Raw genomic sequence first — 14112 nt, 5'->3', positions numbered from 1 at the left:
CTTTTTAAAAAGGAAGCATGAAATCACTTAGCTTTAGCCCTGCATGGAAAATGGAAACACTTGTGTTATACTCCAGTAAGGTTATCTGGGGACTTTACCAACAGTTGTAGGAGGCTGGAGGAGAAAAGAAGAGACAGTGGAAGGCTTGCGAGATGAATTTGGCAGGGAAGACAGAGGTGACTGGACAGGAGGGAGGAGAGCAGAGGTGAATGTTTGGGTCAATTATCTTAATATGTGACGGGTCCCGAGTTGTCTACTTGCCCAGATGGAGGGTCTCAGTGGATTGGAGCCATCTTTACTACACAAACGGAAAGGGGAGACCAAAGGTGCCTTCGTTTTGAAAATTCTTCTCAGAGCCCACAAAATGTAGGCTGCAAGATGTATCTTTAAAAATATTCAGGCAGGATGATCAGATAGGGACAGACATGTCTTTATTTTAAATTATCTTTTGACAAGGAAATTTAGAAAAACCTGGCCAGGTATGCCGCGTGGAAAGCTACCTACTGAAATGAAACAGTTGGATTTATAAGCATATTGCAATCTAAAGGAGTTTCCACATTTGCTAGCACATTTGAGGTCATCCTTAATTTTCTGGATTTTTTTTATAGCTTTATCAAGGTATAATTTGCATACCATAAAATTCACCCATTGTTAAGTGAATAATGGGTTGATTTTTAGTTAATTATGAAGAGCTCTGCAGCCATCATCTTCCTCTCAGATTTTTTTTAAACAGAAATCTTACTTGAAAATAATTTTATTTTTAACACTGAGTTAAACATGTAAACATTTTTATTTAATTTAGAATATTTTATGCCATATTTAAGCTGGTATTGCCTATGAGAAAAGCAGAGGGTGGAAGTCATTTTAAGGCAGCTTGTAGCTAAGAGCAGTAATATTACACTTCTATTTTATAACCTGTGGGCTCATTCTTTCTTTGGAAAACACATCTACATGAACTAACATTAACTCAAAGTCACTTTAAACTTCAAAGATTAAAATATCACTGAAGAACAATGATGAAATAACTGGTGAAAAGATTTTCTTCCAATTATTCTAGAAGTGAACAAAAGGTCAGTATGATATAAACTGTTAAAAGTACAGTGAATAATTTCTTTCTAGCACTGTCAGAAACTTGGAAACTAGTTTGCTAAATAGTATTTACTAAATGTATATTGTATACCTATTTCTGTCCAAAATGCTGTGGGGAGGTATGTGATTCAGCAAATAGAATTCCTTACTCCCTAGGGTGGTGGTGAGAAAGTTCCCTACTTTCTTTTCATTCAGGTCCACTAACCTAAAGTGGAAAAAAAAATTGTAGAAACTCTTGATTTAATAAAATAAAAATTCCCCTGCTTTTAATATAAAAAGATTTATAAAATTCCTTAATAAGTACAACAAAAAATTCAAAGAATGCTCTGAACTTCTTTACTATAATCAGGTAAAGGAGAGAAGGCAACAGATGGTCGTGGGGTATGGAGATGATGTGGTAAAGAGACAGAAAGAAAAAGAGGAAAAAAAGGGAGAGAATCAAAAACAGATAAAGAAAAAGAAGAAAAAAGCAAGAATTCGTGGAAAGGAAAAACGAGGAAGGAACAGGAAAGCCATACATAGAATCACACACATACGGACCCACACACACAAAAAGAGAAATACTCTACGAGGAAAAAAAGAGAGATGTCCAAGGAGTAAAACCATCCTTTCATGGCCCGTATTTGGATCTTGCTATTAAAGACGCTGAAAGCCATGGTGTGTTTGTGCAACCACAGGTGTAAGAACAGGACATTGGGAACCTGTCCTTCGAGCGAGATGAAACGAGGCTCAGGGCGAGATACGGCCTCTTTGCCAAAGGCTCCCAGTGTAGCTCGGAGAGTTTCCAATCTACACTGGGAGATAGAATGAAAGATGACTAATAGAACAGAACGGGGTGTGTGGTGATCAGAGCAGAAGTCTTTCTGGGGCAGGACAGAATTGGGAAGGAGGGCACCATGTGGGGAATGATGGCAGGGAGTGCTGGGAAGGCACACGGATACTCTTGCTCTTTCCCTCCTCATCAGTTTCTGCTCAGGCAAAAAAAAAAAAAAAAAAAAAAAGCGTAGGACTAAGAAAAAGATACCAATGTGAACTAACCAAATTCACATTTTGTTTGTGACTGAATACTTTTAAGGTTCTGTCTGGTTTTGGTCATTAGCCTAGGGTCACCAGGACCCAAGTGAAACCTCACTGATGCCAACTATGTTCATATCTTTATTTATAAAGTTTGCCCTGAATTCTGGTTGGGGCTCTATCACCACCTTGGCTGTGAGTGACCTTGGGTAGCTTCTAAACCCTTGTTGAGTCTTAGTGTATTAAGTTGTAAACTGAAAGAATTTAACTAGAAGATTTCTGAGATTTTATCCAACTAAAAGAATTATATTTTTAATTGAAATTGAGCAAAAAAAATTTCTTGAGACTATAAATCAGAATAGAAAAATTTTGATTAAAATATCCCTAAGAACATGCTATAAATTAAGGTCGAAGCAAACAACTTTAAAAATCAGATTTAACCTACATATACGATCTCTTATCTAGTACTAAACCATTTGCCACTAAAACTGTGAAATAGGCTCTATCAGCACTAGAACTGTATTGCCTTGATATACATGTTTAGATCTGCAATTTGTTGTGAATCATATATCAGCCTTGAAGTCCTCATTGGCAGACTATCAGCTTTTTAAAGAATTTGACTTTTTAAAGTCAAATCTATGGCATATAATTGTAAAAATATTAAATGAACAAGGAAATAAAGGGAGAAATGTAATAACTATGCATCTCAAAAGTAAGGTTATGTTCCTTCATCTTTCATTTTCACCAGACATCACTCGGTTCTGATTTTCGTATTCCTGCTTACAAATAAAGGGGGAAAGGCTGTGGGTGGTGGGACGCATGGGTGTGGGAGGGTACACTGTTGTCTATTAGTGGAATCAACCCTTTCAGCTGACAAAGACAACAACCAAATCTTTAGATGGTTTATTTGATCTGCGTGAAAGAGTGGCAGTGGGATTTCTGGCACTTGAATAAGCGGAAACAATATTTTTGGCTAGAGAGACTTCTGAGTTCTCTCAGGGAGTCTTCTAGAAGGCCATCTGGCCCAAACAGTATTTCTTTTGTAAAGCCCTGCATTTGGAAACACAAATGAAAGGTGTATAAGCTGCAATCAGATACCTATGAAAATAATTTGCTTTCAGTATGTGGAGGGGGGTGGGTATTATTCTTTGTAATTCTCTAGATGAAAAGACTCACATGAGGAAAAAAAATCTTTCTTTAATAAGATATAAATTCCCAATTTATATTCCAGCAGAGGGTTTGCTTATTAATGTAAACTTATTAATTTACATTATTGTTTTCTCGCAAGTGAAAGTAGAATGTTTCGATGATGTTTACAGTTATTATGTCAAGTAGTGACCTTGTTTTTGACCTTTTATAATTGTTAACTGAACCTAGATTTTAAAGGGGAACATTTCCTCTTCCTTGGTTTTTAGCCAGCTTGTGAAGCTGTAACAAATGAAAATAACGAAAAAGTTAGACGAAATTCCTTCCAAAACCAAATGAAGCACCTATAATAATGATCTGAGTAAAACTGAAAATGATGCATAGCCGTATTTGTGGTAGGATACTGCAGAAACAGGAATATTCTAGCAAAGTGTATCTTTAAAATCTATCACATGTAATATACTTTGCTATTCTTTCACATTTTTTCTGTTAGTCTCCATTTATAAACGAATGGTAAATTCTTATATTAAGATATCTAGAATTACCTATTAATCATTTCCTTTAGTTGTCATTTTTTGCCCAAGAAGAAATGAATATGAAAAGAGAAAACATTTAGCACTGGGTTTATAATAGAGACATGAAAAAATATGCTATATCATAATACATGAATGTATACATATTGCATAAATATTTATATGTACTTAACATGTAAGTTACATATCATGACATAAACTAAATATTTGCTTGAGATGTTTTCATTTCAGTTATCCAATATTCATACTATGCACAATTTTTAGTTGATAAAAAACTGTCAAAATCATATTTTTAATAAGCAATTCTAAATTCAGTTCTGAATAGAGAATTTTCAAATAGTGGAATTGCCACTAATATGGAAAAAATAACAGAAACAAAATCAGCCTTTAAGAAAATCCTTTATAAATTTAAAGTAAATCACATGGAAAGTGATTTATCCTGGCTAAAGTTTCTACCAATAATTTGAAGCTAAAATAATTAATGACATGAAGGTTATATCTCAAAATATATTTTTCTGGAAGGATTGGAGAAAGACTCAAGTTTGATTAATATTGTGGACATATATCTCACGACTCATGTCTGCAAGTTAGACATATTTTAGCTTATGGGAATTAAAATAGGAGCATAGAGTATGTGAAATGTTTTAAGCTTTTCCAACAGATTTTTACAAGAAAGGTGAGCTTGTAATGTCAATCTATAGCCTAATTCCTATTCGTGGGGACTGTTGTGCCAAGGCAAAATTCTTTAGCCTATAAATATCTATAGTTTCCTGAAACAAAGCAGTCACTAGTATCATTATCCCAAATGGTACCATTATGCTGAATGGTGACAGATTATATGAGCAGATTATTATTTTTTTAATGTAAAGTATTTTTTACCTGACATTAGACTAAGGGGACATCTTCTAATTAAAATAAAACAACAAAAAATTCTGTGACACCAAACTGAACTCCAGTAAGTTACCTACTTGTGATCTAAGTATTCCCACAAATTTTGTTATTTGGAAGGGACAGAAGAAAAGGCAGAACTTTTATTTTTGATAATAATTATTATAGTTATGGAGTAAGAATAATTATTATTACTATAGAAAACACAAATGAACCAGCATTACCTGTGAACTTCAGCTATGGCTTTGGTCTCAGGGCAGAATATACTTTAAATACAATTTAAGCAGAAGTAGAGCAAGGCAAAAATATATAATTTTGGTTTCTTGGGTCATTTCTACTTAAAAACATTACTTGAATGAAATTTTCATCCGAGTGGGGAAAAAAAGGTCTTTTGGAAATTTGTAACTGTCTCACTAGGACACAAACTATCAGTTTCCTGTAGTTGAGAGAGTCACCTGTGCTTTGGACAAAATATCTGAGGGTAGATGTTTTCATCAGTGATTCACATTTGAAATAAAACAGATTAGATGTTTGTTGGAAGCAATACTTTATACAATTGAGCAACCTATTTATACTAAATCTTTACAAACAGAACGCACATTATTTAAACCCCAAGACCCTTCAAGACCCAGAGTCACCTACCTGCAGACCCAATTTTTGTGACCAGCCAATTTATAGGCAAAGTGAAAGAAACATGCGAACAGGATAAAATAACCATATGTCCCCACTGGAAGCCCCATTACTTGAATCATTTAAACCTTGCTGGACAAAGCACCAGGAGAATTTGCTGTAGGAAACAAACAGCAATGGGGCAGAGAGGAAATGACCTAATAGTAAGTCTCCCTTCTGCTCTAATTTCTGTGGTTCTGTGTTCAGAAAAGCTGTCCTGTCACACTGTTGTGGAAGCTTATACTCCAACAAGAGAGCATTTCTTATTAAAAAAAAAAAAAAAAAAGCCAGTTCAGAATTTAACATTTAAGTTGCCATCATCAAAAGGCAAGGACACTTTGGGACAATTTTGTTTGGGAACAATACTTTTAAGATATGATGGAAAAGTGTTTTTGCTTTCATTCAAGAACTGAAATGCCAGCAAAAGAGTATGTTTCTAGTTTGAATTTTGTTTGTTGGCTACCGAAATTTAGGGTAACCTCTCCCATACTCCTAGCTGCTTACAATACCAAGAGGCATCCTTTGATGTGATCCAATGTGAAAACCAGGGTAGACTAACAGAGGCAGTGTTGACCCAGAACTGGAACTCTGCTTGGTCTGCCATTTTGATGACCCATATCTTGCCTCAGTTTATTATTTCAGTAGGAAGTATTTATCACATGCATATTCTTAGCTGGCAGAAGGTACACACAGAGAGGTGTAAAACATTTAGTGAATGTGTGCATAGGCACAGGCAGGAGAGGGGAGTGGATGGAGTTATTGGTATGTATGAATGGAAAAGTACATGGCTCTTCTCTTAGGTAAATACTTATGTGTATTCATGGAGCACCTGGGTTTTGGAGTCAAGATATAGAAATGAACATAAAACACAATGTCAGCTTCGAAATATTTTTCTATAAACTGCAGTGTTTTTCCAATAGCCACTCCTGATTTGAAATCAAAGAACACTATCCTGAAATTGGTGTCAGTCCAAATGGGATGTTTCTAATATCACATATTTTGCCTTTGGATTTTAAGTGCAGGTTTGTGCAAAGATGAGCCTGTGTGTGAGGGTGAACGTGTGTGCAAGGTCAGAGCTGAAGGCAGGTATCCATAATGAGCAGAGGGAGTGACCCACTTAATACTGTTACCCTCATTTCCAAGTCCCGGGATTTTTAGGTGTTTTTACTGCCAGTGAAAAGTGTTAAGTGGTACCTCTCACACTGATGTCACCAGTTCACCACCCAGAGCCAGTTTTGTCTTTTTTTTTTTTTTTGTAAAGGGGACTGTTTAAGATTTAGAACCTTGGTAATGTTTCAACATTCTTTCTCTCCTAAGTACTTTTGCATCGTAGGTATTAAAACTCCACTCCTTATGTAAATAACAAGGCCGAGTTCAGATATTACCTCTAGGATAGATTTATAAATGCAACTTTCCCCCCATTCTCTTAAAAAGAGTCAAACGGTATTACTGCAAATAACCTTTAAGATAATTAACTGACAATGCTGCGAGTAGCATAAAATCTTCCTTCAGGCGACACCTAATTTAAGTGTTACTGGCACAAAGTGGAGACAGATTGCGCATCACTACTGCAATATTTACATAGCAGAAACCCACAGAGCAGGAAACGCGAGGCTCAATGATGCACTAAATTAGGAACAACCGTACTCCAGCGTTAATTTGCTCTCCATTCTATCCAAATCTCAGGTCCAGAAATTGGTACAGACACATATACAACCTCCCACTCTTAAATGACTCAACCGGAGGAGATTTTGGTACATTTTTGCCCCGAAATTAATATAAATTGGAATTTATTTCTTCTCTCCACAAGGACCATTTGATCAAACTGTGTTTATTTCATTACAACTTGCTCTCACTTTGATCTAAAATTATTTTCCTATGAATGTTGGTTGTATCTGAGTCTGTAGAGAAAAACTAAACAGACTTCTATTTTCTCAAAGGCTTCCAATATAGTTTATGAACAGAATAAACTATAGAGAGACTTGAGGGCCAGTTTGCGAAATATTCAGAAACATGGAAGGGCCAATTTACCTGAAGTGAATTTCTCACTGGTGAATGCTGTCCCCCTGCCCCCATAACTTACCCCTCTCAATGCAATGGTTTTTGGAACAAATGAAACAACATATTTTTTATATTTTTCCCCACGGCATTTTAAACACCAGTTTCACCCAAGGTATTAAGAAAACGTTTACCTTTCCTAATTGTTGATGTTCTTTAAAGGCAGCGATCAGTTCTTCAGCCCACTTAATCTTTTCAGGGGAAGGAGAAAACTGTTCCTGAACCACGGCAATTTGGCTAGGGTGTATCACCTGCTTACCTACAAGAAGATTAATAACACCGGAAACACAAAACAACAAACAGATGTTCAAACAAAATGTTTCAACCAGGAAAGCCTCCTAATGCCTCACAGACTGTACGCAAAATAACTAATATTTTACAACTTTTTAAAAAGAAAGGAACTGCAATCTGGCAGGCTTTTCCAGAATACCACATAAGAAACCTAGAAGAATGGGAATAATTGTGTTTCCTATCCTATAGAAATACCACCTTAGCGCAGATAATCTCTAATTTTTAGTTACAGGTGGGTAGACTGGCAGCTCGCTGGCTAATCCTTTGGCAGAAACTTTAAAGGATAATAACTGCAAATTAGAGTGATTATTTTTAAAGTATAAAAAAATGATATAACTCTTTCAAATTTTACAAGTTGTCTTTTGCTTATTTTGTATCATTTATCCCACCTGCCATGATTTCTTTTAGGAGTAGTCTGTTGGTTTTCATAAAGCTTACAGAAGCAGATGTCAAATAGCGGCTTATAATAACATATAATAACATATTAAGAAAATAACATTTTCTCTCTTATAGATGAATACAGTGTGCCATTTCTAACCACCAACAGAAAACTGGATGTCAATGAAAATATTTTATTCAGTACAGTGACACAGAAGGCAAATTTGAACAGTGGTTTGGTCTCTAGATTACTCCATTTTAAAATGTTTAAGTAAAAAAGTTACAGAAAGTTTCTCTACCCAAAAACATAACCAGATTTTCCCTTTTTTTAAATAGAATGAAGACTCAATATTTCCTTCTTTTATCAATATTTAGATACCCCAGAAGAAATCTTATCTCTGTAGTGATAGCTTTAAAAAAGCTTTCTGCTTCTTTCTTAAGTTTAAGGATCTTAAGTAAAAACATTACACAAACATAAGACTCACAGGGTTCTATGAAATCATGAAGTCATTAAAAGAAACAACTTAACAATCAGGGAAGTATGCAATTGAATCAGGTCATTAATAAAATACAACATAATTTAATGATACAATAATGACAAGGTTATATTTTATTACATACATTATAAAGTTATGGACATATTTGGTTCTTTAAAAATGAATGTGCACTTAATGATAATTTGCTCTCCTAAATTTATTTGTCCATATATCAATTTGTTTTGCTTTTGAAATAGTTGTTTTAACATTTAGGCAGTACAAATTATACTCTTGATGCTTTTAAAAATGGTCAATTCCTGTTACTCTCATTATTCTATTGAATAGGAAAAAACCCAATATTTGTTAAAAAAAAATTCTTAGTGTTTCAAGGAAAAGAGTTTAAATGAATAAATGTAACAGTATCTTTTCTTACAGTAGCAGAATTAGAACCCTTTCACATTGTTATTTCATTCTTATCTGTCAGCACACTAATACAACATTAAAACCCTATACAAATAAAGCTGCTTTAAATTATTTGAGGAATTGTGCTCGCTTCAGCAGCATATATACTAAAACTGAGGAATAATTTCAGGGAACAAATAATACCAGCGATGATAAATGAGAGCTTTTTTTAATAGTAGGTATTGCAATTATATTTAAGTAATCTAATTGTTGTTACAATATTATTAATAAAGGATATCAGTTCTGGTAGTCATTTTGTACTAATTGTTAGTCCTGAATTTTATAATTTATGTACATAATTTATACTGATGTGTTAAAAGCCAGATTTCACGGGAACTTCTTGGTACAGACACTACGACTTGAGGAGAAAAACAAACTATTTAGAAATGCTCTGAAACCATGGATGGCTTGCAAGTATCCATCTTTTAGGTAATGAGGGTAATTTTCAGATATGTGTTAAGTTTCAGAAATTTATGAACATCCATGTATGAAGTTATCTTTTGTCGATTCTTACATATCCCAACAACAGGACATCAGACTTTAATGTCATGTGGGAGTGAAGCAAATATTTTATACAGAAGAGCTGTTATTGGCAAGTTACTGAGGGTGCAAAATTGGAAGACATTAAAATTTATGACCATGAAATCCTTTTTACAGTACCACTTGATATATCGTGCTTTAAATCAATACCTGTCAAGTCTTTTAGGTGACTGTATGATGGTGTCATTTTTGTCTTCTACAAAAGACTGCAAAAAAGAAGAAAACCTACCGTGCTTCATATTTATAATCTTTCTTCTCAGCATGCAGGACTGGAATACCTGTGATGACTAAGTCAGCTGTTGAAGCTTTATTCCAAGATTTATTTTTGGCTTCTTTTTATAAAAATAATTCCTAATGTTAATAGCCACTTATAGAGCCAATGCATTGATTTAAAATCAATCTGCATGGACTGTGGCCCAGTGAAATAATGACTGCAGAAAAGAAACTATAACCTACTGTTTGCTGCACGGCTAACTTTAAAAAAATACAACTCATTAAAAATAATATATAATTTTGAAAAGTACAGAAAATCCTTATGGCACAGACTGTCCCTTATCAGCGTTACAGATATCACAATACTTCCATTTGATTTGAAAACTTTCAGCCACTTGCTTCAGATAGAGTATTTCCCCTTCCTTCTGTCCCTCCTTCCTTTCTCACTGTCCTCCCTTCCTGTGCAAAGCCCAAGTTATGGCAATTAAATGACAAATAATTAGGACAAACAGATCAGAACTGGGTCTAAAATACTCAAAGAAAGCCCTTATTGTTTAAAAATACTACAAGTAATCTCATATCTTATAATCAGACTAATTACCTTTTATTGGTATGTAGAAATATAATTGGGACAACAAAGCCCTTCTTTCTAAAAATTGCAAAATGGTTATGAAGTGTAGCTCCCCACTTTACTGACTTGTTCACTTGCATATATAATGGGCACTGTACCCTCTGTGCCTCCCCATTCTCCCCCTGCTTCCATTTGTGTGTGTGTGTGATTTAATACTCCCTGTTGTTGAGAAACAATAGTGCCAAGCCCGTAAGCTCCTCACGCTGAGTTGGGCACAGTCTAGAAATTTAAATCTGATTTGAAGTAACTTGTCTTCTGCGATTGAATTAGGGACCAATTTAATTCAGTCCTGTTTCTTGGAGAAATTCTCAAACTCCTTTACCAGTTCTGGAGCAAACATTTACCCCAGAGGTAGCTGAGGACACCCAGGTTATATGGAATGATGGTGACACAGGCCAGCATCAATTCAGTGTTTTCAAAAAAAAATTTTTTTATTGAATTAGTGCCCATTTCACAGCAACATCTGGCTGCTTGGCAGCCAGTGCTACACATTTTAGACCAACAACATCGAGGTCTATTAGATAGATTTCATGGAGCGTTTCTCCAACTTTTCCATTTGGGCTATTCCTAACTGGTCATTGGAAAGAGGCAGGTGTAACACACCACAGAGACAAGGACAACCTCAGGGCTGGGGTAGAGGGACTCTTTCTTTCTTAGTCACTATTAAATGTAGGGAGAATTCATTTATTAATAGTTCAGATGACTGGAAACTATTTCTCTAGAAGAGATCACATTCGTTTATTAAACAAATTTGGCGGTGGAATCACATTTTGACTCTTCATGTTAAAAACATAAAAACAAATGTCAGAGCTTCATTTAATTCTAATGTAACATTAACATTGTTTCTTAAGTTGTTTAATTTTATTTGGGGTTAAACCACTATCCATTAAGAGATCTTTTACATTGAAGGTCACTGTATGAAATATTTATCTCCATAATCCCTAACTGGCCGCATTTCAAAAATATTTACAAAAGGGATAGTAAGGATGTTTGTCTCTTTTCCTTCTTATCTGGGTTCATTTCAGATCATGATGGTCTTATAACTTATAAGAATAAAAGAGCTTATGGTGTTTCTTATCCGCAGTTGCGTGTGTGTGTGAGTGAACACAACCGCAGACATGTGTTTGTGTGTAGAATCCTACTGTGGTTTTGAAAAAAATGGATTTCTATTGCAAAAACACAATTTTCGGTTGCTCTCCAGACTCCTGGGGATCTGAGTGATCGGACATAGCAATCAAGAGATATCTGCCTGCGCTCCAGGATGGGATTGCAGGGGACCCACTGATCTGAGTGCCAGCCAATGCCCGTAGGTGTCGTCAGGTGCAGAGACACGTACTGGGAGGTGGGACAGAAGGAAGGGGCTTGAAGTGGCAGGAGAATATAAAAGTAAAAAAAAAAAAAATCAAAGAAGATATCACTGTTGTTTTTCAGAAATGAATTAATATTTTGAACGTTGGAGGAAAATTTTCTTCTACCCATCAACCCAAGTTCTTATGGCAATTCCCTCAAAAACACTTCTGTAATAGCTTCATCCCTCCCTGAGGGTCAGCAAAAACAAAATACTTAAGAGAAAAAGTGGTAACTAATGTAAAGAGAAAATAAAACGAGTGCTTTGTTTTTTGACTTGCGGAGCCAAAGGAAACCATGACCATTTATATAGCAGGTTCTTGCCCTAGATGGCTTTTTCACACGCCAGACAGAATAAGTATAAGAGACATGCGGCTGCAACAGAAACACGACTTTCTGGTTGTAGTTCTACCTTTATGGAGTGTTTGAGAATTTAGATACTGATTCTAAGATGTCATCAAGAGTCATACCGGTAAACCCCATTGCGGCTCCTTCCCTGGACTGCCTGAGGAGCCCCTCTCCATCTCGAAAGTCGATGTACACCAGATCTATGGCCTGCAGACCGAAGGCCTTCGCTATAACAATAATCTTTTGTCGGGCGTACAGAATATCTTGGGCTTCTTTACCACTTGTTGCACCTGAAATGGGATGTTGACAGCAAAGGGAGACATTAACTCTGGAAACCAAACCCAGCCATCTATTGTAGAAACTCCCTTTGTAAAGACATCTATGTCATCCTGGGAACTGCTTCCCAGCAAAACTATGATTCTAGTATAGACGAAGAAAGGGATATGTGGATGCAGAATTAAATTTCATATGTGTCTATTTCTCTTGGAAGGCATAGTTCAGTGTCATTACTTGTGTGTGGAGTAAGAAAAGGCCCCTCCTGTATCTCAGGAGATAAAATCACAAATGATGGGTCCCAAATTACTTCTGGTATATTTTTTCCTTCTTGCCATTGCTTGGAAAGTATTAATCCAAAGACAGCACCACAAAAGGTGGCCGAGTGGCTGTGCAAGGAAATGGTTAACTTCTCTCACCGAGCACAGAAATTTGCGTGCTGTGGTTGCAGTGTCCTGCCATAACTAAGGTTCTGAGCCAAATAGAGCAGCTTCAGGGTTTGGACGAAGAACTTGGGGAAACGGAAGGGCACTCATTTTGAAAGAGGCAGAAAGTGTCCGCTGAACTGTCGGAAACACAAAAGTCTCCTGGAAAGGCTGGTATTAAAATAAGTTCCTTTTCTTTCACCCTAGGAGCGGGTGTGTATGGAGTATCACTGTTTCTATTTGGACCGTGACACTGCTCAGGGAAAGCGCCAGTATTGAGGCCACTGGAACTGTGGTTCTGCAAATGCTTTGTGGCCTTGGCCTCTTTTCTAGGCATGTCCACAGTCTCTAGTTATCCCTGTACCCAGACCAGAGGCATAGTACCCAACGGATGGGGAAGATCAGTGGAAACTAGCATGCTATCTCAATAAATGTTTAATAAGAAGAGTTCTGAAATATACTTTAGGAGGAATTTAGGATCTATTTTAAATAATATTTGCATACTACATTTAGTGTAGAAAATGATTCATTAAAGCAAATGTGAAATTGCTTTAAATTTGTGTTAGAAGCCTAGACAGCCCTCATACTGATGTGAAAATAAAATATTTAAGCAATGGAGAGGTTGTTCATATATTATTATGTACAAAGTAGATGTCATATGTTCCTGAACCACATCTGAGGTTGCAACAGGCTTTTTATTATTTTATACATGAACAGAAGTAATAATGTAGTGTTCTGGAAGCAGGACAGCTCTGAGGGGCCCTAAATTATCAGAAAGTATTGCCCATTCAGCTGAACAACCATTGTCATGGTTGGTAAATATATATTGTCATGTAAATGTCCATTCATGAAGGGGCAAAGAAAAAATACATCCATCCATACACACACGCACGCACGCACACACACATGCACGCACACACGCATGCACACATAGAGATTGAAAAAGAGAGAGAGAGAAATGTGATACCTATGCTGGCTCGAAAGTCTTCTCCTCCAAAAACAACAGCATCTAGGAAAAGACCCACTTGAGGTCCGGTCTTTAGTGCTTCTTCACACACGGTCTGTGAAGGAACAGAACAGAACCAAATCTCACAGGAAGTGAACAGTTTGGAGAGAAGCAGCATGATGTATTTAAGTGACAGAAAGATCCAACTCTTCACACAGTTTGGCTGAAAGCAAACTAGCAGCCCTAAAAATGCAGTCCAAATTCACTTCTTTTCAAAGGCATTTAATATTGTCCAAGATAAGTATGTTGTATAGATTTGCTTTGCTTAATGGACTGTAGGAATATAGTCATAAATGTATTTTAATATAATATTCAAATCGTAGTT

The 14112-nt window shown here is 36.0% G+C and overlaps 1 protein-coding gene across 9 annotated transcripts in view; it reads right to left on the bottom strand.

Annotated features, from left to right (window-relative positions):
- Positions 1-14112, bottom strand: part of CLYBL (citramalyl-CoA lyase) — a 260370-nt gene that overhangs the window by 26574 nt on the left and 219684 nt on the right. For 8 of the 9 annotated variants that reach the window (XR_006199903.1, XM_042929753.1, XM_042929769.1 and 5 more), the window contains exons 5-7: positions 13749-13842; positions 12206-12373; positions 7532-7656 (exon numbers count right to left, since the gene is read on the bottom strand). Coding sequence is in view for 8 of the 9 variants with exons in the window: in XM_042929753.1 (XP_042785687.1) it covers positions 7532-7656; positions 12206-12373; positions 13749-13842 (387 nt within the window). In the remaining variant the exon portion in view is untranslated. Of the gene's footprint in view, positions 1-3368; positions 3532-7531; positions 7657-12205; positions 12374-13748; positions 13843-14112 lie in introns of those variants that run through there. The other variant, XM_042929797.1, reaches the window with a different exon arrangement.

This window comes from Panthera leo, chromosome A1 (assembly GCF_018350215.1).
Source record: "Panthera leo isolate Ple1 chromosome A1, P.leo_Ple1_pat1.1, whole genome shotgun sequence".
NCBI lineage: Eukaryota > Metazoa > Chordata > Mammalia > Carnivora > Felidae > Panthera > Panthera leo.
This window is presented reverse-complemented; position numbering and strand designations above follow the sequence as displayed.